The sequence below is a fragment of the Arxiozyma heterogenica genome (assembly GCF_036370985.1).
Source record: "Arxiozyma heterogenica strain weizmannii chromosome Unknown scaffold_6, whole genome shotgun sequence".
NCBI lineage: Eukaryota > Fungi > Ascomycota > Saccharomycetes > Saccharomycetales > Saccharomycetaceae > Arxiozyma > Arxiozyma heterogenica.
In genome coordinates this window covers 337,367-364,965 of record NW_027042659.1, presented here as the reverse complement: position 1 = coordinate 364,965, position 27,599 = coordinate 337,367, and the positions used below count along the sequence as shown (strand labels likewise).

The window sequence follows — 27,599 nt, the reverse complement described above, 5'->3', positions numbered from 1 at the left end:
TCTATGTTATATAACATGTAGAATAGCAAAGTTTTTACTTTTTTAATGATCAATACTTGATCCCTTGCATCGACGACCTAATATACATATATTAATATAGATATTGATCAAAGAATACTCAATTTACAAGTTTTAGTTAATTAACGGCGTATTATAACATTTCATTATCTTACCGAAAATAATGGACAATTATGTATGAATTATACATTCAAAGTTCATAAAAAATCGAGTAAAAAATTTTTTCTTGTTAAGCTATATATTAGGTTATGAGAAAGATTACGAAATGGTTTAATTCATTTGTAAAGTTAATAGTTATGTTTTCTTTCCAAATTCTTTAGTTATATAACTATGATTATTCACATATAAGTAGCTCAAGTATCTCATTAACTATTTTTCATACTTCTGTCAGCCTAATCTGTAATGAACGTTTTTTTGGGTTTTTAATAGTCGTCCAAAAACAAATATTTCATTTTGCTTAACGAATGTTTAAGGTTTTAGAAAATTTTTCTAAAAAAAAACTCTTCAGAGAAGATAGATGAAGATGTGTGGTAAGTTTGTTCTTATTGCTTTACAAACATTCCTTCTCATTATTAAATAATTGCTTTGCATTGTTTTGTTATCGAATCGAAGGATTCTTTTGAAGAAATCAATGATAATGATAAATAGTAATTTATCTCCACAAAGTCCTTCTCTGGCTAACACTGTCACCAATGAAGATATTGGGTCCACAGACAGCCAACATTTAAATAACAGCAATTCCGATTTAATAATGCACGATAGAGATATAAATAACACTATGTCTGAATACCTAAACAGTGATAATAAAGATTCAGATGTGAATGAAGAAGTTAAAAAATTAGGATTAAGAAGATCCACGCGTGTTCCTAAACCAAGAGTGTCTGTGGAGATTGATTTTGGCCCTGAGAGACCTTATAAGAAGAGAAAGAATAATGGTAAGAAACCTGGACCCAAACCTAAGAGTCAAAAAAATAAAAATGTTTTTAAGAAATCAAAGACAACTGATCAATCTAAAGATACTGATTCGACTTCCCAAGAAAAAAAACCATCAAAAGAAGAGTCAAAAGTAGAACAAAAGAAGCAATCTAAAGAAAAAATTTCTAATAAGAAAGTTGTTAAGAAAGCTAAGAAACCTGTCAAAAAAGTTGCTAAAAAGTTAACTAAAAAGGAATTAAAGGCGCTAAAGATATCCAAGGGTATTGGTCTACAAGAGCCTTCTTTAAGTAATGCAAATTGGTCTTCTAATGCACCTTTATTATCCTCGGATTTTAAAAATCAAACCAGTGTTGTTTCCAGATTAAGAAGTCCCAATACCAAACCAATTTATTATGCCGGTGATATTGTTAAAATCATGGAATTTATCAATAAATTTTCTAATTATTTTGGTTCTGATATACTGAGTCTTTCATTTCAAGATTTTGAAGTAGGTTTAGATCTTTATCCATGTTCTGCTCCACATCAGTCTAGAGGCATTTTTTCTGAAACCAAGGGTTGTTATATATTATATCAAGATTATATTTTAATAAAGGAAGTTATTGCGTCTCAAGATAAAATGACCCTAGTATTTGTGACATTACTAAAACTTTTATTCTGTGATGAGAAAGCTTTTGGTGAGCCATTAGAATTACAGGATATAACTCCATATCCGAAGAAAGACTGCCAATACTGGCTGAATGAACTTAATAAGAATGTTAGTAGTTGGGGGTATCCAAGGGAATGGAGACAATTGACTTCAGCTGATAGAAGTAACTTTGAAATTAAATTCTTTGATCATGATGATACAGAATTTATAGATCCAGCTACTAAAGAAGTCTTAACACCTAATTTATATCGATGGCCAGCAGTTATTAATCCTGAATCAAGCCCGCTACAAAATACTGAGTTGTATAGTAGAGGTATTTTAGGATTAGAACCCATGGATAGAATCATCTTTTTGCGTGCCTTAGTTGATTGGTGTTCTTCACATTCTACAATTATTCATAATGAAATACAGCAACTTTCTCATTTTAAAAGAGATCCCGCCTTTGGTATTGAGACCCAACATGTACCAAGGTATTTTATTGAGGGCCCAGATAAGACATTTAGATGCTTTAAAGAATTGTGTAAATTGGTTGAATCTCGTTTTGAAATTCGTTCTCTTAAAAAACATTATAGAAAGCGATTGAAGGAAGGTAAACAAGTCGAACTTCAGGCAAAACTCAATTTAATCAAGGAAATTAAAGATACATTACAGAATACAGAACCAACTAGAAAAGAAGAAGTATTCTTTTCTCTTTATAATAAGTGGTTAAAATTATTTGAAGGTGAAATCATTGATAATCCTTTATCTAATCCATTTGATGATCCTGTCTATAAGCTACGTTGTCAAGAATTCTTTATAGGTAGAATACCACGTATGGGTGATTTCTACATTCCTAGATTATATTCATATGGAAGTGAAAGCAAGATTAATACATTCACTGATTTGAGAAAATTAACTGAAATTTTAGAGAGATTTTCTAATGGAATTTATAACTCATATACTTTGTTTGAAAACTTTGGTCAAACAATAAGTGGGAAGTTCAAAATTTTATATCACGATACCCCATCATTGGTTCGTGATGTCAATAAAGGTAATGCTACCACTGATAAAGTTTACTGGTATGAAATGTGTCATGATTCTAAAACGCTAAAGGAATTTATTGAATTATTAGATTATAAAATTGCTGTTCCAATTGAAAAAAATGTTGATGAGGGGACAGCAAGTGTTGACAATCCAGATACGAACAAATCATTAGATAATGATAAGAATCTTCCTCAACCAGCTGCACATGTTAATACAGCTGAAAAGAACTTAGATACTATGATGATAAATACAAGTCCATTACCAAAGGACGCTAAATACAACACAGCTAGATATAAGTTAAAGGAACTAAGAGATTATTTATCAAAGATACTGTATTTATTTGAATGTTTTGAAGAATTGAAAGAAAAGTATGGAGATATGATACCGGGAAAAAGACAACTAAGAAAAATAAGAAGACAGAATTATGTAGACGAATATGTTGAAGATTCAGATTAGTTACATTGTATATTGGCATATGGAGTCTAAGATTAATTGATAGAATTAATATTTTTCTTATGAAGAAAGAACTAGAAAGAAATCTGAAATTAAAAAAGGCATAACATTATTATAAGTACATTATGTGAAACACCCCGGGCAATTAAGCATATAATGACTTTTTTGCTTCCTATTAACTCATGATTTTATATAATACATTTATATATATATACTCTCTTTGTAAAAAGAATATTATTTTACTACATTGTATAACAATGGAAGTATTTGCATATAAGTTGAAAATGCTTCATTCGGTATTAAGAAAATAAATAAACAATCCATTATTCTACAAAGTACTTTTCATATCATTAAATTCAGGTTTTACGTTCGTTAGAAAATATAGCAAAAAAAAAAAGATTCAAAAGAACAAGAAAGAACAATATTTATAATATAGAAAAATGAGCAACAACTTTTGGATATAATGTTTATGATTCATATCTTATCCATTATTCAGGCTGTTTATTTTCTATTGAAAGGTTATCTTGACTAGCAGCCTCTGAATGCTGATATTCTAAAATTTTCTCTTTGTTTTTGGTGGCTGCTCTAACTATTTGTGCAAAAGCATCTTGGGTGAGAGCAGATTTCAGCCTTGCATCATCATTAAATCTTTTCTTATTATTATCATTATTATTGGTTTTATCATTTAAATTTAAGGATGGACCATGACTTTCATTTTTTATCTTTAGACCACTCATCCTATCGGATAACAAGTTAATAGAACTAGAAGACCTATTTTCTTCTAGATCAGAATCTATTTCATTTGTCAAACAGTACATCTGCCTCAATCTTTGAATTCTATTATTTAACTTAACAATTTCCACTGCTTCCTTAAACTTCCTACGAGCATCGAAGTTCTTCTTAACACTTGGTAACAAATCTTTACGTTGTAGTTCTTTACTCACAATCCATGGATCCTGTAACAATTCTGTTGCGGTGGGCCTTGTTTTAGGATCCAAATCTAAAGCTCTTAATATAAAATCTTTTGCCTCTTGGGAAATATCATCCCAGTATGGTTTGTGAAAGACAACTGGGTGTTCATATTGGGTACATTCATCTAAAAATCCATCAACAGACTCAGCTACAAAGGCAGAATAACCACTCAAAAGTGTATATGTGATTACCCCAATTGACCATATATCACATGGTTTCCCGTGTCCACTAGATGTCAATACTTCTGGTGCCACATAGCCTAACGATCCAGCGCCTTTAAAAATTAGATCATCGCTAGATTTTAATTCTTTTGCAATCCCAAAATCTGCCAATACCAATGGTGATTTATCTGACTTATCTATATACAACACATTTTCAGGCTTTAGATCCCTATGAACTATATTTTTGGAGTGAATGTATTCAACTGCTTTTAGTATTTGGATCAAAATGGCTACAGCGTCGACTTCGGTGAATTTTCCTCTTTTCAAAATTCTATCAAATAATTCACCACCGGTAGCCAATTGAGTGACAATATAAAACTTGTCTTCTGTCTCAAACCAATCTTTAAATTTAACTATATTTGGATGATCCAGCTTTTGTAAGATGGATAATTCATCATATAACATTTTCAATTGAACATCATTACCTTGCAAAGCTTTCTTTAATAAAATTTTCACAGCTACATTTTCATCTGTCGATAATTTTCTAGCTTGTCTTACAACACCGAATGAACCTGCACCCAATGTTCTACCAAACACATAATCATATTTTTGCAATGATTTCATACTGATTTTATGGTATTCTTGTTTGTTTCCCTTTGTATATTTTTGTAATTAGGCTTCCTTTTCGATTCTGGACCAGCCAAGGTAATAATACTAATAGTAGTAGTAGTAATAGTAATAGTACAACTGAGAACTACAAGAAGAAATAGGGGGAAAGGGAAGGGTTAATTATGATGTTGATACTCTTTCTAGTATATCAACTAATATTAATTATCGGAAAAATGTTATAGACTTGAGTCCAATCCAAGTCTTTTCCTTTGAATTATTGCCCTATCGTTTAATACTGCTCAGCTTTTAAAGGGAAAAGGGAGCTTGCTTCTTTTACTTCCCTTTATTGATCGAAGTCTTTCAAGTTGCTTGACTTTTCTTTATTTTGCCTTTTTGTTGTTTTCACATTAAAACGTCCCAGATTTGAAAGAAAAATAAAAAAGAAAAAAAAAAAAAAAGAAGGGGAAGAAAACTAGAAAAGAGGAGAAAAGTGACTGAAAAGGTTATATAGAAACGTTGAATCTAGAGTGTCGCTCCATAAAGAGACTGTGGAAGCAATTTGGAAAGACGTGATATTGACAAGTCATAATATACATAGTGGTGTAGTTGGAAACGTATATAACGTATGTGCATCTTTAGTTATATATAAAAAAAAAGTAGGTTTGAAAAAGAAACGTAAATTTTTTTAGTAAAACGGTGTTAATATGCAATGAAACAGAAATATGAGTTTATTATACTACTATGGGTCATTCTTATTTACTATTATTACATTTATTGTCTAGTATAGAAGCCTGTTAAAGAAAGAAAAAACCCATTCGTAACTATTTATTATCATAATAAGCTTGATCATCATCATCATCATCGTCATCAGCAGGGGTGCCATCTGGATTCAAACTCAAATTAAAGTAATCATCAGCATTATTTGCATCTTGCAACGTACCTAAATCACCTGGGGTCATAAACACAGTACTACCAGCTCTGGATTCTCTTGGAGAACCTGGAACACTCATTGGTCTGGCGATCTTGAACTTCTTTGCACCAACAAAAGTATCCATATTCGAAGCATTACTTTCTTCACCACCTACTAGACGTTTATATTCTTCTGGATATGCTCTTCTCAAGGCCAATTGTCTAGCTTTAACGTATTCTAGACCCATTCTCCTCCAATCTAACAAATCAGATAATCTTTCTGTTCTGTTTCTTTGGTTGATTCTTTGTCTCAAAGTCTTTTGACAAAATTCTTCCATATAGTCAACTAGTTGTTCGACAGATTCCTCTGGACTCTTGAATCTACGGTCAACGATATAAATACCATAATCTTTAGCTTGGTTTGCTTCAATCAAATCTTCCATATAGGCACCAAATCCAGACAAGTTTGTAGAGACCGATGGAACGCCCATGACAGTACATTCAGCTGGCGTGTAACCCCATGGTTCATAGTAAGATGGAAAAACACCTAAGTGACAACCACGGACAAATTCATCATAGTCTAAACCCAAGATTGGATTGTTAGCATTTAAAAATTCTGGATGGAAAACGATTTTGACTCTATCATCGGATTTGTTAAATAATTGAACATGTCTAATTTGATTCAAGATTGGATCATTGGCATCATCAACCATATTATGTGTTACAATAGGTGGCAATTGGTTATTTGGCCTTTTTAAGGTTAGGACTCTTCTCTTTAACATGATCTTATCGGACTGAGATAACAACTCGTTCAGATTAGTTGGGATCTCTGTGGTTATGCCATTATTTGGATACTTCAAAGCATGTTCAAAAAGTTTTTTGCCTATATTTTTGGTTACTTCGTTGACGGTATTTTCCAAAGCTCTAACTGCAGCTTGTGATTGTAATTCATCCACAGTATAAGATTTGTTTTTAGCAGGCATGATAATGAAAGCTACAACCGTGGTCTTGGAACCGGACATCTTTAAACGATAGTTTAAACGTGCCATAGCTTCAATAAACATATCAGCACCTTTATTTTTGTATTCATATCTACCAGCGATAAAGAAATACAAAGTATTGTTCAAATCAAAATCAAAATTACCTCTAAAATGGCCTCTAACAAAGTCATGAATCTTTTCCTTTTTCAACGCATGCAAGTTTTGGAACTCATGGACAGCTTGGAATTTGACAACGTTAAGACCGTTTGGTAAAATTCCGTCTGGTTTTCTCTTTAATAGATGTTCTGCTTCAATGGCTGTGATATGTGAGACTGTAGTAAAGACATCAGCAGTATGGGCGGCTGCTCTTTCGATACAGTACCTATGATAAATGCCTCTTTTGCCAGCTTCTTGATCACAATCGAAATATTGCAAATTGTTATAAAAGTCGACATCACCAGAAGCACACAAGTACCTACCCAGTAGAGTAGCATGTGTAGTGAAAATGGTGACCACGTCAATTTTCTTCTTTCTACATAGTGGTAACGCAACACCGGCTAACCATTCGTGGAAATGCGCTACAATAGCGTGCTGGCTATCATGAACAGCTAATTCACCAAGAAACCATGCTACAGTGTAACCCAAAAGAATGGCATCATTTGTTTCTATATCATTATCAGGGGATGGAATACCGACAAGAGACCATAGATCACCTTTCCATTCGTTTAGATAGTGGGAGCAAGAACCTAGATCGAAAAGAATAACTTTTGGAGACCCCTCGATCAACCAAGTACCGTAAACGAAATAGAAACCTTTATCACGCATATTTCTCAAAACAGTTTGAATTGGTTTCAATTCATCTGGGAATGCATCATCTGCCTCCCAATCTATTTGATCAACTTCAGATTGGTAAGTAGCTTTATTCAAAGGACCAATAAGAGTATAGTTTTGCTTGTATTGTGCAGAAGTAATGGGGGCTTTTGATTTAAGCACGGAGTAGATACCACCAACTCTGTTAGCAACTTCAGTTGCAACCTCAAATAACAAATGGTTCTGTAGATCACGGGTCATTTTATAAAATAAACTTATTTAGCTCAAGTAGTTCCTTTCTAGTCTCTGGTTCTGTTTTTTCTTTATTTTTTTTATTTTTATTTATTTATCTTTTATTATTGCTCTTTTGGTTTACAACTAATGTTTGGTTATTTGTCAGTAATACATTAGGTTTGAAAAAAGGGGAATGAGAAGACATTAAGAGGAATAAAAGGGAGAGAGTATGCAACTTAAGAAGCACAATCTGGAATACTATGATAGATACACATTAACACAGGCACACACTCGTGCATGCACAAATATATATATATACATATATATATATAGCTATACGTGTATGAGAAAGAACAAGAGAGATTTCCTATATGATAACGGTCGAGGAAACCATAAACATTCTACTTTGGAACAAGAAATAAACCAGATTAACATCAATGTCGAAAAAGAACAACAGCAACAGCAGCAACAATAGTAAATGAACAAAAACAAACAAAAACAAACAAAAGCCTTATTAGTTGTTGCATAAAAGTGGGACCATTTTCCCTTTTTGAGTCAAGCATACCGTCTACAGTGAGAAGAGGAAGGGGGAGGTGGAGGGGGGTAGGAGACCAGAGAGGCAAAAAAAAAAAATAAAAAAATTTAGGGGGTGGTGAACTACAACAAACAAACAAACAACGCTCAAAATGAAATTTCCTTCATTTTTCCTATTCTTTCTTCTTGTACCTCTCCCGTTATTCCGTATCTTGTATTGTTTTGTTGTTTCCGTTGACTTGACCCTTTTTGTCTTTTTTCTCTTATTATTGATACTTCTTAACCCTCCCCCCACTCCCTCAACCCCTTTTTTTTTCTTTATTCATTTATTTATTTATTTTTATTTGTCACATAGCCACTGTTATAAATAAATAAATAAACAGAAACAAAAAAGAGGAATTTTTCTTTGTTTAAGTGAATACCAAAAGAAAGAAAGGTGAGGCCAGGGGGGAAGGGGAAGAAGGGGACGAGGACACAGAGAAAGAGAGAGGGAGAGAGAGAAAAAGAAAGACAGAAGAAAATGTTTTTTATATTATGCGTAATGAATAAACTCTGCTTGAAAAACAAAGTTTTAAACTAAACAATGCTTGCATGGATAATAATATTCTTTTCTTTTTTAGGTTGGTGTGCTGATAATTCTGTTTTTTTTTTTTTTTTTTTTTTTTTTTTTTTTTTTTGACCTAAAACAAAGGAAAAAGACTCTTAATAACGTTGAGTAAAAAATATAATTACGGAAAATGTTGGTTCATTCATTATCTTTTTAAACTTCTGTTCTTACAAATGTGAACAATAAGACCAAGTACATACCACTCATGGGATTATCGTTTATAGAGTGCTTAAAATCGTAGAGTGAAAGTTATATTGACTTTCAGTATATATATATATATTCATTGAGATATAGAGGGGTTCTTCTAGTCAAAAGTTTGTACCAACATACAACCTAAAGGTATATTAAAGATACCGGAGTACAACTATACATCTCCGTCAAAGATGAGAAAAACTTAAAACTTTTTTGTACATCCTTTAGCAGCAATAAACACAATATAAACAAGTCAACTGATTCCTAAATTACTAATCTGGCCAAATAAATCATATGAAAGTCCTTTTTATCTTTTTTATTTCTTTTTTTTTGTATATCTCTAATGCTTCTAGATGCGTCGGATATATTGTAAAATTTTTGATATATTCTTTGTGATTATGCAGAGTAAACATCTCGTCCCCTTGTATCTCTTCGCATCTTCTTGCAAAAGAAAAAATAAAACTTTCTTATATATAATAATTAGTATCTGAAATTAGATCAAAATAAATTAAAATATGGAACGTTTAATACCTGTCCCTTATGTTTTCTTTTCTTTTCTTTTTTTTCCAAAGAATATAAATTGTTAAAAGATAACATTATTAACCAGTAGAAAATAATTTTATAGAAGTTCATAATAAGAAAATATTATGTGATATTGCAGAACAACCTAAAACAATAAAACACTCTATGGAACACCCCAAAAATAGTAGCACTGCTCGAAACAAGTTACAAGCACATAAGAAATAGATACGTGGACTGTCTCTTATCATAAAAGAGGTACAACACTTGATAAATCCAAACATTTCGATATTTCACATACAAAGGAGTGGGGCATTAAGAAAACATAAAAAATAAAAAGAAAACAAGGAAAAGAAAGGAGAAAAGACAAACGTAGAATAAACATTTATCCACATCCTATCTTTTATAGCAACAACAAACCCTACATGCATTGTTTAGAAAAAATGTTCTTTTCGTTTTTTTTTTTATTTTGTTTTTCTTATCTCGGAGCAACGGGTTGGCATTGCTGACATGGGAATTTTTCTTTACCAATAACGAACAGCTGAAACGATAAGAAATGTTAGCATTGTTTAGTGAAGAATGTACTATTGTATTGATTGTACAAAATTGTAAATTGGTGTATTATTAATGATCTGTAAACTTGGAGTATTGTTTACTTGCAACAAAAGATTGTAATAATTTTAATGTAAAATCAAATATATATATATTTCGACAAAATTTTTTTAAAACCGTTTAAAATAGGTACATAAATATTCTTATTAAGCTCTTTTTCTAATCAAAACATTTCACAAAGTAATTCTGCCCTTTTTTTTATGTTTTTTCTTCTTTACCGAAAATGAAAAGACATTAAGCCCTAATACCCAAAAAATCACACCTCTCTTATTGACGTTCTTTAAGAAAATGTGAGGAACTTGTCTTTTTTTCCTTTTTTTCTTTTTTCTTTAGTTTTTCTTCTATTCCTGAATCTTGATCGAAATATTAGGTTCAAGAAATGATTTGCTATAAAATACTACAACTAGAGCATATTATTTACGGTAAGATACTATATAATTGATCAGAGAAAGAATTGGTCGAAAATTATTCAAACATATGATTCTTAGTATTCATTATCAGTACTTTATATGATCGATAACGTTATTATTTGCTTCTTGTCAATTCGTAAAGTCTTTGGTCACCCTCTTCAAGAAGTTGTCTTCTTGTACAAGTTGGAGATTTATTTCCTAGATCGTTTACTTTTTATTTTATTTTTTTTTATTTTTTTAAGAAAAAAGGAATATTTTACCGATGTACCAACTAAAAGATTGAACAAAGTAGGGCTTACAAAATAAAAAAAAAAAAAAAAAAAAAAAAAAAAAAAAAAAAAAAAAAAAACAGATTTTTCTCTCTCTTTTTTTTTTTCCCAATAATTTTGTCCGATGTTTTTGTTTTATCTTTTATACGTCATAACCCTATATCCATTATCTGATAAGAAAATAGTACTATTTGCTTATCGAAACCTTAATAGTCATTTTTTATCAACGACTTCGAGGTCCTCCGATGGCTGAATATTCTACTATTCTATTGTTTATTTGTCTATCCAAAAATTCCTAAACACAATAGATTACTATATGTCTGATTAATCCCATATCATTTATGTTGGAAATAACTAAATGATTTTTTAGAGTCACTAGGGATTAGGAAAGATAACCACCAATGATAAAGAATATGATATTATTTTGGGGCTGTTTTATTTTTGTTTGAATACACACACACACATATATATATATACATACATACATACATACATACATACATACATACATATATATATATATATTTATAGACAAGTAGATGTGTGTGTATTTGTGTGTATTACTACTGTCTTTAACAGATTTAAACCTTATCATAGTTAGAATGTCAACTAATCAAGGAAAAAAAATATCAATAATCTATCAAAATATTGCTAAAACATTAATAACATCACAATGAGTTTATCTGATGAGAAAAATGTCATTAATGACAAACGTAATTCTGCTAAATATGATTCTGAATTCATATCACAAGAACCACTCTCTGATAGTAATGTTGCTTCTTCATCTGACCAAAGCACCTCTAAATTAGGTTCAAGATGGGCAAGGTTTATAGATTCTTTTAGGGAAATGGAGAGACCGGAGGTCGATCCAAATATGTCAGAATTGGATCAGATCGCATTCAGAACGGCAAATACCCCACTACAACAACGCCTTACAAACAGGCATCTACAAATGATTGCTATTGGAGGTGCTATTGGTACTGGTCTTTTCGTTGGTTCAGGGAAAGCTTTAAGAACTGCTGGTCCTGCAGGGATTTTAATCGGTTGGGGATTAACTGGTACTATGATTTACTCCATGGTTATGAGTCTGGGTGAATTGGCTGTCGTATTTCCTATCTCCGGTGGTTTTACTACTTTTGCTACACGGTTTATAGATGAGTCCTTTGGTTTTGCTAATAATATCAATTATATGTTACAATGGTTAGTCGTTCTTCCTTTAGAAATCGTTGCTGCCTCCATCACGGTTAACTACTGGGGCACCGATCCTAAATATAGAGATGGTTTTGTTGCTTTATTTTGGTTAGTCATCGTATGTATTAATTTCTTCGGTGTCAAAGGTTATGCTGAAGCTGAATTTGTATTTTCCCTTATTAAGGTCATTACTGTCATTGGATTCATTATTTTAGGTATTGTATTGAACTGTGGTGGTGGTCCAATCGGTGGATATATTGGTGGTAAGTATTGGCATGCCCCATATGGTGCCTTTGTTGGCTCAACATCAGGTGCTAGATTTAAGGGTGTTTGTACTGTGTTTGTTACCGCTGCATTCTCTTTTGCAGGCAGTGAGTTAATTGGATTAGCCTCTGCAGAAAGTGCAGAACCAAGAAAATCCGTACCAAAGGCTGCAAAACAGGTATTCTGGAGAATTACCTTATTTTATATAATATCCTTAACTATTATTGGCTTGTTAGTACCATACAATGATAATAGACTGATCGGTGCATCTTCTGTTGACGCAGCTGCTTCCCCCTTTGTCATAGCTATCGTCTCTCATGGTATTAAAGGTCTGCCCTCTGTCATCAACGTTGTCATTTTAATAGCAGTCTTATCTGTCGGCAACTCCGCTATCTATGCATGTTCCAGAACTTTGTGTGCTCTGGCTGAACAAAATTTCTTACCCAAATGGTTTGGTTATATTGATCGTAGAGGTAGACCTTTGAACAGTATCATATTTACATCAATTTTTGGTTTAGTTGCCTTTGTCGCCCAATCAGAGAAAGAAGGTGAAATATTCGACTGGATGCTAGCATTGTCTGGTTTATCGTCTTTATTTACTTGGGGCACAGTTTGTATTTGCCATATTAGATTTAGAGCCGCTTTGAAAGCACAAGGTAGAAGTACGGATGAATTGCCATTTGTTTCACCACTAGGAGTTTACAGTTCCTATTGGGGTATTTTTATAATTGTATTAATGTTTATTGCACAATTCTACATTGCAGTTGCACCAGCTGGTGAAAAACTAAGTGCTACTGCATTCTTCGAAAGTTACTTATCCTTCCCTGTTGTGCTGATTTGTTATATTGGTCATAAGATTTACAAAAGAAATTGGAAACTTTATATTAAAGCAGAAAATATGGATATTGATACTGGTAGAAAAGAGATTGATCTCGAAGTTCTTCGTCAAGAAATTGCTGAGGAAAAGACTATACTTGCTGGTAAACCTTGGTATTACAGAACTTGGAATTTTTGGTGTTAGAAGCTTACTGCATGTGTACATATATATAAATTTTGTAATCTTAAATACTTTATAAATATATATATATATATATATAATGTTAGTGATACCTCAAAGTTCTATATACATATATATTTATTTCTTTTTTTTATTAATTCTGGTTTCTCCTTGTCCCTTAATCAACATTTTACCTTTACGTTTCTTAGTCTTCTTAATAATTGATTGCTTATTCTGAGTTAAATCAGAAGCCTGATCTACTTTAATATCTTCTTTATTTTCTTCAAAATATTTATTTAGGAAACCCACACTATCCTTACAAGATATTTTTCTTTTATTTAATTTTGAGAAATCTAGGGGTTCATGACACTTTACATTTTGTAAAGAAGAAGATGATGATGCCTTAGTACTTATTCCATTATTATCATTTCTTTTATTAACATTTTGTGACTTCAAAATATTTTCCACACTCGATACAATATGAAATTTATTCCAATTTATTGCTGCAAAACGAATCTTGTACAAGTTAAAACGTTCCTGATTACTTCTTTCCACCTGTCTTTTATATTCATTATACGTAGCTCTATCAAAACAATGTCGGAGAAAAATGTTTTGATCTTTTATAGGTTCATGATTCAATAAAACAGATTTATACTGTGTTATAAAATCTTTAAATACTGGATTTAAGGGATGTTGTTCATCTAAAAATTGAAATTGTTCTTCTTTACCAAGTTCTGCTTTTAAACTAGAAAAAAAATCACTAGTATTATCGTCATTTTCATCTTTTTGATTCACTGTTGATAAAACATAAAACTCAGCAGTCTTCTTTATGATATGAATGTCTTCAGGAGATAATACACCCGCATGATCATAGTTAATGTAAGTGAAGGGGGGGAAATCTTTTATAGATACACTAGATTGATCTTCTATTCTCTTACCTTCTTCTCTATTCATTAGTAAAAATAGATAAAAATATTCATCAATTCAATGGTAAATAAACTGCTTGGCAATTTTTCTAAATAGTAAAACTTTTCTTAGATTTTTTAACCATTTAAACAAATAATTGCACCACTGCTTATCTTTGAGCTCTACAGAACTTTAACTGTATTTTTACATATGTCTATATATCATCATATTTATTATTTCCTTTCTTTTTTTCTAATTTGCATTTTTTTATATTCTTTGTAGCCATTTATTCATTTTGACAAATCAAAGAACCGTTGATTAAATTAAGAAGATTGTTTGGACTGATTGAGAATGAGCACAAAGACACTTTAAATACATCCATACACACACACACACATATATATATATATATATGCATGTATATATATGTTCATGGTTAGTAGATTTAGTTAACACTTTCTTCACTTCCCTCGAACTTTTAGCAATCCGATAATTGATAGATATGGAGAATTTACTAAAGGTTAAAAGTATTGTTTCCAATATAGCAAATTGTCTTCGACCGGAAGATTATGTAAGATTCAAAACTGTCAATAAGCAAGTTTATTATGAACATTTAGATGAAGAATTTGAACAAGAGTATTTTTCACTTAGATTAACTCTTATGGGTTTAATAGTAACGGTTGAGAAAAATAATGGCACATATGCTTTGATAGATAGCAATGACTTAAAAACTTTAACCCCTGTAAATACATTCAATAAATTAACTAGTTGTGATATACATAATGCCAAAAATTGTTTTATCCAAGTATATAAAGTATTTTCCATATATTGTGATAAATTGTATAATAATAGCTTAACCAACTTCTTTCCACCACCATTTGATACCGATCCTGTGGTTCAAAGTGAAATACTTTCAAATATAAAAAAATTTAATAAATGTAACATTATCGATCCTAGTTATTACCAAGAAACAGTTACAAATTTTAATATTCTTAAGGAATTGTTTGTCAATTCATGTCTGAATGAAATGGAAAATAATTTTAATGCTCATAACTATGATGTGGTAGGTAAATTCATTAGAATATTATTACAAACAGATGAACAAAATATTTCAATAGATTTTTTTAATTCAAAGATTGAATATCCTAAATTAACAGTTAACGACATTCAGCTTACTGTTGAAAATATACCTAAAATATGGGCACCATTAAAACAACATCTTAAGGAAACAATAGAAATGATTGATATTTTCTTTGAAGATAAATATTCAATGGTCCCCATTTTCTATGAAAATTTTGTTCAACAGACAATTTTAGAGGGTATTAATGAGTTACTAGAACTATCAGATTCAAATCAAAACAATGATACGGAATTTCTGACTTTTTTCCCAAGTGTGTATTTTGAATGTGTTAAAGCATGTTGTATTGAATTACCTGATTCAATTAATGGTTCAATGAATTTACCAAAGGGAAAAACATATCAACAATCACTTAATGAATTATTAAACATTTATTTAGAACCATATGTGGTAAGATATTTGAATCTATCTACTGGCCAATTTGAAAAAGATTTAGAAAGACAATTTAAAAATTTTAAGATCGAACAAGAAAATAAAATAGAAACAGATTTATTAAATATGACCACTAAGGAGCAAACTGATAGTGAGGATCAAAGTATGGAATCACTTAAAAAGAATGATTCGGAGAATAAGATAAATTTTTTAGAGTCATTTACAAAAGTTTTTAGAATTACTAACACTAAAAAGGAAGATAATGAAGAAAAGCTAAACGATAATTTGATAAATCTGATGAATACAAATTTACAAAATATTAAAAAGTTAATTAACCTTGAATTATGTTATAATATAGTCCAACAAGCCCACAATAAAGTAGATACAATTCTCAGTTTTCAGTGTATTCCACAATTAGGACCTTTGATAAATGCAAAATGTGAAGAAATTTTCAAGATATTAATAACAGTAATGAATAGAAATCATGTAACACCTGCCTTTGAAAAGGCCATAGATTTATTAGATGAATATGATATTACTGATCAAAATACATTTGATACAGAGAATATAGAGCAATCAGTAAAACCATTGATAAATTTTGCCGAATTGATTAATATTGGTGATATCATCTTACAAATGATATCAATTTTTTTCAATAATGTAATGGTCAAGAAACAAATTATTGACAACAAAAATTCTAATAAAAAGAATATATGGCAAAATCAAGTATTACAAACAAAGAAAAATTTTGAGACGACATTGGACAATTTTGTAGCTGACGGTTTGAATATTGGTATCAATAAATTACTTGAACAGATAAAGCTTGTCTTCAACACTTCACAACTACCAACAGATTATTATCCACCACCAAATGACCCTCCAAGGGATACAATTCCTACTAAATGTGCGAAGATGATCATAGAAATATTATCTAATCATTGTTTCCTATTGACAGGGGCTACCGACAAGGGAACTATAGATGTTTATCAACAGGAGATAGGCAGACGATTTTTCATTGTTTTAGTGGAGCATATTAAAAGACAAATAATATCCACTAAAGGTGCCATTCAACTGATATGTGATGTCAATTACTATTATGATTTCATCAACAATAGACTAAAACAAAAGAATGTTGTACCGTATTTTCAAGGATTAAAAAACATCTGTTCACTGTATTTGATAGACTCCAAAGATTCAAAAGAATTGGGTAAACTGATCTGTGATTTAGGTAAATTCCAGGGAATATTCACACAAGAAGAGATCTATGAATTTGTTCAAAGAAGACAAGATTGGATTGCTGTTAAGAGAGAAGTCCAAAAAGTTATGTACGGCTTTGGTGTAAAAGATTGTGTTATTATGTAACAGAATATAACATCTAGTACTGTTATCATCATTATTAGTGTAAGAACACTAAAACCCATACACCGTCCATTTACTTTGTTCTTTTGGATTTATTTTCCTTTTTAGGAAAGCCTGTCTAGTAAATAAAATTTCTGCGTGTAATAAAGCTCCATACAAATTGTTATTCGAGACAGATCAAAACCTCGAGGTTTCGTATTCAAGTAATGCATACCTCTATACTTTTTAGCGTTTAAAAATGACTCCCTCTTTTAATTAGTAAATCAACAAAATAGGAAAAAGGAAGTATCCTAGGCTGCTTTATAAAGGTTTTGTAAGAAAAATTGCTTAAGTTAAAAGTTACTGTCTTTCAGTTCTACTATATTGTATATTGAGTTTTAAAAAGTTTTAAAACCATAAATTTCTTTCGTTCAGAATTAGCTATAACAATAAAAAGATAAAACTCATACTAATGTCAGCAGATACTACAGATATACCTGTGAATACTAGTTTGCAAACAGATCCTGAGATAGATTTGGATAAAATCATCAATGGAGCCGAATCATTGACAGAGGATATCATTAAAGAGACTAAAGAGAATGCAAAGAAAAATAAAAAGAAGAAGAAGAAGAAGAAGAAGAAATCGCAACAGATATCCATTGATGTAACAAGTTCTGATTCTGGCTTACAAAATAATAAATCACTGAATCTTGATTCAATTATCGTAGGTATCGAAGAATATTTACAGGATAATGTAGAAGGTGATGTACCTGTAAATATCAATAAAGAAATTTCTGAAACCGATGCTCAAATGGAAGATACATCTGTTGATGATCATGCTAAAGATGAGAGCATTGACATTCCTGTAGAATATCCAAATAATATGAAAATTTCGGATAATAAAAGTTCAGCTTCTGCAAATAATTCTGATAAGAAGAACACTGAAGAAAATTCAGCATATGTGTTAAACAGTATTTCCTCTAATAATGTTACACCTGTGATAAGGAATACTTCAATGCAAGAGGATCATTTGATTGATGGCGTTTCTAATAAACCAAAAAAGAGTAAAAAGCATAAAAAGAAGGGGAAAACTAGGAATAAAAAGAAAACTAAGAAACCTTCAGAGGAAACTAACACAGTGATTAAAAATAATGAAGAAAGAAAAGATGATATCGTGGCAACAACAGAAACTTCAAATGCTTCTAATAACGAATATGCCTCAACTCCGGTCATAAAAGAAAATGAAGAATCAATTGCTGATCCAGATAGTCCAGCTACTTATAGTAAGTTGACTGCAAGTGCCAATACTGATTCTACAGTGGATGATAAAGAGACACAGCAGCAACTAGAAGAAGATATGGAGGGAACAAAACAATCTGATACTGATGCTATGACTGATTATGATATATCTATTTCAAATAAATCACCGGAAGGAAATATCGATGAATTAATGGAAGCAAGAGAAAATGTTATTTCTGAAAATGATAAGAATGAGTTTTATAAATCTGAAATTAAAGAAGTAAATGTTTCAAAATTCCAAGTACAAGATGATCCTGTTTCACATGGTACCGCTGCAGTGGAAGATATTGCAGTAGATACAAGTAATGAAAATACTAGGTCTTCAAAAGAAGTGGAGGAAAAACATCCACAACAAGAAAGGGAAGAGAATTCTGACCTATATGAGACATTCCAGTCAAATAGTGCAAGGATAGAAGATATGGTTAATGAAAAAAAAGAGCATACAGCTTCCTCATCATTAGACATAGACTCTACTTTAACTAGTATTGAGAACGGTAGTTCATTGGTGCTTAAGGCAAATCCCCAAGAATCCTTAGTGGTTGACAATTCGAATCAAAAAGGGTTACACCAGAAGGAAAATGGAGATAAAATTCTTGAGGAAGATAATTTATCCGAAACAAATTCTTCAAAAGATTGCAATGGAGAAGATGCAGAAAAACAACCAAATCAAGTTACAGATATTCAAGAAGAACCAGCAGGTGAATCAGATATCCCTGAAGACATAGCGGAAAATTCTGTGACAGAATTTAAAATTGTATCTGATGAAAATTCAATTAGTTCAAAATCACATTCTGATAATGCTGAAGTTATTCAATCTTCAAATTCAGAAAAAGAAGAGGAGGTGAATAAAATAGAAATAAGCAAATGTGTATCAGAAATACAAGAAGAAGAAAAAGGAGAAGAAGCAAGGGAAATTTTAGAAATGTTAAGTGATAAAGAATCACCATCTGAAGAACAAATCTGTAATGTTATGGTGAATGATTCAACAGATATAGTAGATTCAGTTGAAGGACTTTCTCTATCTGAAAGTAAAAACAACTCTTTGCCTCAAGAAGGACATACTCAACCTGACTCTTCTCAATCCCATAGTATCACAAACACATCATTAGATGACTTATTTGCTGAAACTGAAGAATTGTTAACTAACTTAGAATATGTTGATGATTCAGAATTGAATCAACTACTAGGAATAGGTAAAAGTTCAAATGAAAAAATAAAAAATAGTGAAAATATTCTGAAGAGTAGTGAGATCGAGCAAGCAAACAAACAAGAACCAGTGTACATATACACATCTCTTGCTGGTGGAGGTTTTCATATGATACCGAGAACCAATAGATTAGCAACAATATTGCAAGCAAATAAAATTGAATTTACCTATAGAGATCTTGGAACAGATGCTGAAGCACGTAAAGTGTGGAAAACGTTTAGTCGTGGTAGAACTTTACCTGCCGTTGTAAGAGGTCGTGATACAATAGTAGGCAATTGGGAAGAAATAGATGAATTTAATGAGGAATATCGTGTACGTCAAGAAATATATGAAGCATTATGAAAATAAAATCTTCTGTTTTATGATATCTATCTAGAAAAAGTTCTCATGTATAAATCAGTATGTAGTTTAACACGAGCTACCAATGAGTCACTACCCATTTGATTTACCCTAAAAATCTTCAGATGTACTGTAAAATTTAAGATTGCAGTATTATTTTATATATTTAATGATATTTATTTGTTTTACTACGATTATTATGAGCATTCATACTTTAAAGAGTGAAGTTATTAATCTTTTGGTTAATAAAAAATACATATTTACTATTAAAATTTATTTATAATAATTTGAAAAGCTACTCTTACAGCAATTGCAACACAGCGAGAGAGAGATACATCAAAGCAATGTGTAAGGAACCTAACTGGAAATCCAGTAGATACGCAATTCCGAGGGTAACACCTGAGTGTCTGGGTGGAGGATTGGTGCAGCTATATGCGCAGTGGCTCGTATAAGGTATTGAATCTGATTGGAGGATTTCCAGGGAGTAAGAATTATACCAGATCTTGTCAAAAGGCCTTTGATTATTGAGAGATAGGCTAGGGGTAATCACCTTATTTAAATACATCTTAGTACTGATATTAAGAAGTAACTTTTAATATCATACAAGACTAAGACTAACAACAAGAAGAAGTAATACTACAACATCAGGGTTATTAAATAGTAATATATAGAGCTTACGTAAGGGTGTTTATACTTATATTAATTGATATGATTCATCCATTTACATACAACAACTCTTACACAATGTTTTGAAAAATACAAATAAATTAAAAGTACGATATGAAGAAATCTTTAGTTCTCATATGTGAATATTAAACAATTTTTCCCTATGAATTAAAAATAACTTAAATAAGAAAAGTCTATCAAGGTTTAGTGATACCTAAATGATAAATACTCTTCGTTCCATTGTTCAATAGCAGTTAAAAGCTCATTGGTTTATTAATTTTATCCTAAAACACCCTATTTCAGCAGGTACAAACAGCAATTCAATTACTTTAGGGTATCGTATGTAAAATCAGCTTTACCAAGCCTGTTTTATTTTTCTGTTCATACTCTTATTTTTATTATTTGTTGATGTTGTATATACATTATCCAAATCACGTATGGAAGAAAAATTACAAAAGGTTGTAAGAAGCCCTAATCGGAAATCTTGAAATACGTAATATGCAAGTAACAACAAATGCCAAGGTGAAGGAATTGGAACAATCGAAACTCTGGATCCAAACTCGTGAGTGTATTAGAACGAACAAACAATCATCACATGAACATTGATGGCAAATTACTAAGAAGCTTTTTTAAGAGAACTTTTATTACTGAGAGATGATGCCAGAGATAATTATCAGCATTAACATTCGTATTCTATCTAATAGATTAGGAAGAAGAACAAGAAGAATATCCAAGACTAATCTATTTAATAGTTAGAATCAACCAATTATGTGATTTGTAAGTATTTATATATATAATTAATACCCATATTTTAGTATATCACTTGAGATAACCCTTACATGATGATTTATAAAAGATGAGCGAAGGAAGAAACATGATATGAAAAAAATATTAACTTTATCTATTTTCATACCTGGCACATCTCGTCTATGAAAAGTACCAAATTGTTGTTGATGTTTGTTTATATCTACTGGTGAGCAAGCAATGTATTCTCCACATTTTGCTATCAATTAATGTATACTAAAATCTAATTAGTTTGTCTATTCATTCTGGAATGTTCGATTTCAGCAATTATATAATCTGTAAGTGTTTATATATAATTAATATCAATATTTTAGTATACTACTTGTGAAAACTTTTACAAAGTTGTACTCTCTCTTCAACATTGTTGTTCTTCTTTAGTATATATGAAACTAAATCAACTATCCCGTAAAAAGAAATTAGTATATTATAAGTTCCATACAATAATCATTAATTACATAATTCAATTCACCCTCATAAAATATTTTAAACAATATATAACAGCATAAATAATTAACAGAACATTTTAAATACCTTCACAAAAAATAAATAATTATAAATTTAAAACATTAGCAAAACACTTGGTAATAATAATATAAATTTTAACCTCTCAAAGGTTGAGGAACTCGTCCTTGTTAGCTCAGTTGGTAGAGCGTTCGGCTTTTAAACATTCGTTTACTCAAGGACAACCGAAATGTCAGGGGTTCGAGCCCCCTATGAGGAGTTCCTTTTTTACACGTGTCATTGCGAATTTTGAGAAAACTTCAAGGTATGGGAGATATCAAAATCTCGAAGATGATCTCAAATTTTTTTTTTTGTAGATAGAATATATTACCTATTATTTCAGTTACAGAATCTTGTAATGTTTTCTGATTTCTAGAAGACGTTCAATACTTATTGATAAATAATGACTACCATGTATCTTATTAAATATATTTATATTTCATACTTGAGATTACTTTTGTTAACTTTCTACAATACATAATTCAACATAAGCACAGTAAGCTTATTGCCTATTTCTTTGGCATTAGTGAAGAAATAAAGTGACAAACTACCATGGTAGATATCAACATAAATAATATTTTTTTTAAATCCTATTCTATCGATCCAAATTCAGGTCATTCCATATATGTTTTTGATTCAACATATCTTCCGGAACCGCAAATAATTGGAAATGATAAACAAGTATATGATCTACTGATAGATAAACTAATGGATACCCTTATAGAAAAGCTACCTTCTGCTCCATACTCTTTGGTTGTATTTTCATCAGGATTTTCACAAAAAAAGATTAGTTGGGTCTATGGCATAAAAATGTTTGCCAAAATTCCCAAAGAATTAAAATATTATTTACAAAAGACATATATTGTACATGAATCGTTTTTCATTAGAACGGTATATCAAGTATTATCCAATGCTATGTGCATAAAGTTTTTGACAAATATGAAAAAGTATAACAATGAATTAACAACACCATTGGAAGAGGATACAGCAGAAGGATCATCTTTCTCAATTATACATGTTCCAGATTTAACTAGTTTATCCAGACTAATTGACATTACCCGTTTAAGGATATCTCTTAATGTTTATTTACATGATTATAATTTATCTGAATATATTGATGTGCCTGACTTATATTTTACTAGACTGTCTGATATAAGCAAAAGAAAATATAGGCAACTTATTTTTGATAAAATTTATAAAAAACTAAGTATACAAGCACCTCAAACAGAATTAGTTTTCCAAAAGCCTGGCTCTTACAAGAAAGTTAATATTTTCTTAGATATTATTGAACGAAACAATTATATTGATATATCACAATGGGACATTTATTCCCTAGCATCTGTATTTCTAAATTTCTTAAAAAACAAAGCCAATCCATTGGTTCCAATAGATTTAATTACCTTACCAATTCTTGATACTGTGCAATATACAGCTGATATTTTTGAGAAAATTATAGCTTTTAATAAGTATTATGATCTTTATATTACAATTTTTCCTTTATTTATTTCAATATTAGACTCTTTTGAAAGGTCTCAACACACTTCAAAATCATTAAGTAAAGCCATCGCTCCAAGTTTATGCAAAGAGAAAATTTCAATGACAAACAAGGATAGAATTGCAGTAGGTACACGGTTTATTAAGAATCTATTAGAAAATTTCAACCCTGTTATTAAAATATATGAACAATATCATAGAGATAAAATAAATAGGAGTAGATCAAATGTAAGTATACAAAAGAATAATAACAAGATCATGACTCCTCAATTACCAAAGCCTAGAAAAAACCATGGTAATAAAAATAATGTCACTGACCTTAAGATTGACAATTACACTTCAAGTAGTGATGTAACAAGTCCACTAAAGTCATTTTCATCTTTGAAATTGAATGATTCAAGTTCAGTTGCTAGTTCGCCAGTGTCAACACATGAAAAAACTTCATCGAAGCTGATTTTTGACAAATCAGTGCCTAATTTAGAACATTCATCCGCACAACAACGAATAAGTAGTATCGAATCTATAACACGTGTGGTCAGTGGAACTCCATATTTTTCATTGAGATCCAACTCCAGTGAAATTACTCCCTCTAAACCCTCGACACTCAAAACCAAACCTTCTATTTCCTCACTAAGAACAACCAGCAGTTCCCTTAAAAGTGATGATTTTACTGCGTCTGAAACATCTGTTGATAGCCCAACCAAAGGTAAGGAAAGTGCTGAAAGTAATTTTGCACAGGATATTGTTGCTGATTTTTCAACTTATCAGCCACCTGAACTTACAAAAATACAAATATTTGATAAGGAATTGAAAAAGCAAAAACAACAAAAGTATAAAGAAATCAGCACAAAAGAAAAATTTTCTGTAGAATCTTTTACTACTATTAAAAGCAATAAAAATGAAAGTAAAGTTAGCAAATTGGCTGCCTTATATGAAGAAAGACTGTTAGGTTTGCAAGTAATGAATGAAATTATGAGGAATAAATAAAACCATTGAATTATAAAAAGGATAAATACCTGATGCTTTTACAGATTTTATTTAAACTTTCCATGATAATGTATTTATAAACTGCCATTTCTGACTTTTACAAATAATCCTTATGTCCCGACATAATTCTACTTAAGAAATAATACACACGACAATTAGTCAAAATAATGCATTGATATAATATATTAATAGTTTTCAAAAATTTATCGTAAAATGCAATCTAGAAATGTTTTGTTATAATTATAGATGCTAGCCGTTGAATTCACCAACAGGACAATTTTCACAAAAATACACGATAAATAATAAATAATAGATTCAAATGGAAAATAATTATATAAATAAATAAATATACACATAAATAAAATGATCATGACAAATTCTGTATCATTAACAGGATGAAAAAAAAATTAAGCCTTTTTCTTTAATTGGCCAATATAGTTCATTGCAGAACCTGCTTTGAAGAAGTCGATTTGATCCTTAGACATTGTATGCTTGGTTTTGATAATAAATGATTCACCATTTGATTTAGTTATTTTAACATCTAAGAAACCACCATTATTCCCATCCTTTGCAACTAAGTCAATTAAACCAACAGTTTCAAGAACGTCACCAGAATGAATCTTATCGTAATCAGCTTCATCAACAAAAGTTAATGGTAAAATACCTTGCTTCTTCAAATTTGTTTCATGAATTCTAGCAAAAGATTTTGTTAAGATAATTTCACCACCTAAAAATCTTGGAGATAAAGCTGCATGCTCTCTAGCAGAACCCTCACCATAGTTATGTTCAGCCACAACTGACCATGGTCTGTGCTCTTTTTTCCATTTCATCATTAAACCTGGGATATCGTAAGCCGTACCATCCAAGTCATAAGCCTTATTGACTTCACCAGTCTCTTTATTTTGTGCACCAATTAAAGTATTATAGGAAATATTTTCTAAATGGCCTTTATACTTCAACCAAACACCAGCAGCAGAAATGTGGTCAGTAGTACACTTACCTTCAACCTTCAACAGCACATTTGTCTTTAATTCTTTACCATTCCATGGCTTAAATGGTTCTAATAATTGCAAACGATCTGAATCCGGGGAAACTTTAACCTGTACTTTTGGATTTGGTTGAGGATCAGGATTTGGATAAAATATTTTTCTACCTTTTTCAAACCCATTGGTTGGCAACTCTTCACCCTTTGGTGGTTGGAATCTGAATTCTTTGCCGTTTTCTAATTTAATTGAGTCAGTTAACGGATTGAATTGGGCATCACCAGAATAAACCATAGCTGTAACCATTTCTGGAGAAGTTAAGAAATTCATTGTATTTCTGTTACCATCGTTTCTAGCTCTAAAGTTTCTGTTAAATGAGGTGAAAATAGATGTAACTTCGGTGGAGCCCTTTGGAATATCAGTTCTATCCCATTGACCGATACATGGACCACATGCGTTAGCAAGCACAATAGCACCATTTTCTTGGAGCTTCTTAATAATTCCGTCTCTCTCTAAAGTGGCCCTAATTTGTTCAGAGCCTGGAGTAACAAAGAATGGAATCTTTGGTTTCAAACCTACAGCAGATGCTTGGTTAACTAAGTCAATAACACGAGTCATATCTTGATAAGAAGAGTTTGTACAAGAACCAATTAACCCGACGGAGATGTATCGCGGCCAATTTTCAGCTTTAGATTTTTCACCATATTTAGAGATTGGTGTTGACAAATCTGGAGTATATGGACCATTGACGTGTGGTTCTAATTCAGAAAGATTGATTTCTATCACCTTATCATATTGTGCACCTTCATCAGCCTTCAAAAAACCATACTCCTTCAATGCAATATCAGCGGCATCGGCAATTTCTTTTCTACCTGTGGCTTGTAAGTAACGCTTATGAGCTTCTTGGTAAGGGAAAGTAGAGGTAGTGGCACCTACTTCTGCACCCATATTAGTTATTGTAGCCATACCAGTACAGGAAAGTGTCTTGACACCATCACCAAAGTATTCGATAATGTGATTGGTACCACCTCTAACAGTTAATTTACCAGCCAATGTGGTGATAACATCCTTTGGAGAAGACCAGCCGTTCAATTGACCAGTCAATTTAACACCCAAGATCTTTGGGGCTTTCAATTCCCAAGGAGTATCAGTCATAGCGTCGACTGCATCAGCACCACCAACACCAATAGCGATGGCACCTAAACCACCGGCATTAGGAGTATGTGAATCTGTACCTAACATCATTAAACCAGGGGCGGAATAATTTTCTAGTACAATTTGGTGGATAATACCTGAACCAGGCCCCCAAAAAGTGATACCATATCTTTTAGCACAACTTTCCAAAAATTCAAAAACTTCCTTATTATTTGTTAGGGAGGAAGGTAAATCTTTATTTTCACCTTCTTTACCAACGATTAAATGATCACAGTGGATAGAGGTTGGTACGAAAGTTTTATTTAAGCCTGTGGTCATGAATTGTAATAAAGCCATTTGTGCTGATGCATCTTGCATAGCTACTCTATCAGGAGATAATTTCAAATACCTGTTACCACGAATCTCAGAGAGTGGTAGATTACCGGATAGAGATTCTTCAGGATTAGTTAAATGTGAGTAAAGAATCTTTTCAGCCAAAGTTAATGGGGTATTATTTGTCAACTGTCTAACTTTTTCTAGTTTGCTCAATAATTTGGCATAAGGTGGCATTCTTGTTTGAAACTCTTCAGAAACTTTTGGAATCTTTGCAAAACTTGCAAAAGACCTTCTAACTTGAACCCTAGCAGAAAGCATAGCTAATTAAAAGGTTATATTTATGGTTTATTTAACGGTTGGACAGAGGGGAAAAAAACAAAAGAAGAAAACAGTGAATATGATTAGATAGAACGTTATTAAGCAAGTCTTTTCATTAAAAGATAATAGTAATATATAAGACAAGAGCAAAAAAGTTCAAGCAAGTCTGAGTAAAGAAATACACACATATATACATGTATACACACGTACATACATATATACACATATACATGCATATATATATATAGTACTAAATGATCCAAAAAGTTCATGGATATATGTCAAAAATAATTTATACAGTAAATACAAGACACAACAAGCAATATAATAGACTCACAAAAAAAAAAAAAAGAATAAAAAATAAGAAAAAAATACAAGAGATTGAGTCTATATGAACTGCGATTCCTGATGAATCATCGGAATCAAATAAA

The 27,599-nt window shown here is 31.2% G+C and overlaps 9 protein-coding genes and 1 non-coding gene across 10 annotated transcripts; 6 read left to right on the top strand and 4 right to left on the bottom strand.

Moving 5' to 3' along the window:
* Positions 1–649: 649 nt before the first annotated feature.
* On the top strand, positions 650–3,079 carry IOC3 (Ioc3p; the record flags this gene model as incomplete). The annotated part of the gene is made up of 1 exon (XM_064861076.1): positions 650–3,079. The coding sequence occupies one exon, from the start codon at positions 650–652 to the stop codon at positions 3,077–3,079; it is 2,430 nt and encodes an 809-aa protein (XP_064717316.1).
* Positions 3,080–3,564: 485 nt separating this feature from the next.
* On the bottom strand, positions 3,565–4,833 carry CMK1 (calmodulin-dependent protein kinase CMK1; the record flags this gene model as incomplete). Its single annotated transcript, XM_064861075.1, has 1 exon — positions 3,565–4,833. One exon carries the CDS (start codon positions 4,831–4,833, stop codon positions 3,565–3,567), a length of 1,269 nt encoding a protein of 422 aa, XP_064717315.1.
* Positions 4,834–5,639: 806 nt separating this feature from the next.
* On the bottom strand, positions 5,640–7,778 carry GSY1 (glycogen (starch) synthase GSY1; the record flags this gene model as incomplete). The annotated part of the gene is made up of 1 exon (XM_064861074.1): positions 5,640–7,778. One exon carries the CDS (start codon positions 7,776–7,778, stop codon positions 5,640–5,642), a length of 2,139 nt encoding a protein of 712 aa, XP_064717314.1.
* Positions 7,779–11,567: 3,789 nt separating this feature from the next.
* On the top strand, positions 11,568–13,370 carry GAP1 (amino acid permease GAP1; the record flags this gene model as incomplete). Its single annotated transcript, XM_064861073.1, has 1 exon — positions 11,568–13,370. The coding sequence occupies one exon, from the start codon at positions 11,568–11,570 to the stop codon at positions 13,368–13,370; it is 1,803 nt and encodes a 600-aa protein (XP_064717313.1).
* A 114-nt stretch (positions 13,371–13,484) lies between these two features.
* Positions 13,485–14,300, bottom strand: PRP21 (Prp21p; the record flags this gene model as incomplete). The annotated part of the gene is made up of 1 exon (XM_064861072.1): positions 13,485–14,300. One exon carries the CDS (start codon positions 14,298–14,300, stop codon positions 13,485–13,487), a length of 816 nt encoding a protein of 271 aa, XP_064717312.1.
* Positions 14,301–14,754: 454 nt separating this feature from the next.
* Positions 14,755–17,124, top strand: RCY1 (Rcy1p; the record flags this gene model as incomplete). Its single annotated transcript, XM_064861071.1, has 1 exon — positions 14,755–17,124. The coding sequence occupies one exon, from the start codon at positions 14,755–14,757 to the stop codon at positions 17,122–17,124; it is 2,370 nt and encodes a 789-aa protein (XP_064717311.1).
* A 448-nt stretch (positions 17,125–17,572) lies between these two features.
* On the top strand, positions 17,573–19,948 carry AIP5 (Aip5p; the record flags this gene model as incomplete). The annotated part of the gene is made up of 1 exon (XM_064861070.1): positions 17,573–19,948. One exon carries the CDS (start codon positions 17,573–17,575, stop codon positions 19,946–19,948), a length of 2,376 nt encoding a protein of 791 aa, XP_064717310.1.
* Positions 19,949–22,041: 2,093 nt separating this feature from the next.
* On the top strand, positions 22,042–22,136 carry PWA37_004588. Its single transcript has one exon. It is a non-coding gene; the product is annotated as a tRNA-Lys (tRNA).
* Positions 22,137–22,468: 332 nt separating this feature from the next.
* On the top strand, positions 22,469–24,397 carry ECM25 (Ecm25p; the record flags this gene model as incomplete). The annotated part of the gene is made up of 1 exon (XM_064861069.1): positions 22,469–24,397. One exon carries the CDS (start codon positions 22,469–22,471, stop codon positions 24,395–24,397), a length of 1,929 nt encoding a protein of 642 aa, XP_064717309.1.
* A 407-nt stretch (positions 24,398–24,804) lies between these two features.
* On the bottom strand, positions 24,805–27,168 carry ACO2 (aconitate hydratase ACO2; the record flags this gene model as incomplete). Its single annotated transcript, XM_064861068.1, has 1 exon — positions 24,805–27,168. The coding sequence occupies one exon, from the start codon at positions 27,166–27,168 to the stop codon at positions 24,805–24,807; it is 2,364 nt and encodes a 787-aa protein (XP_064717308.1).
* Between the last annotated feature and the right edge of the window lie 431 nt (positions 27,169–27,599).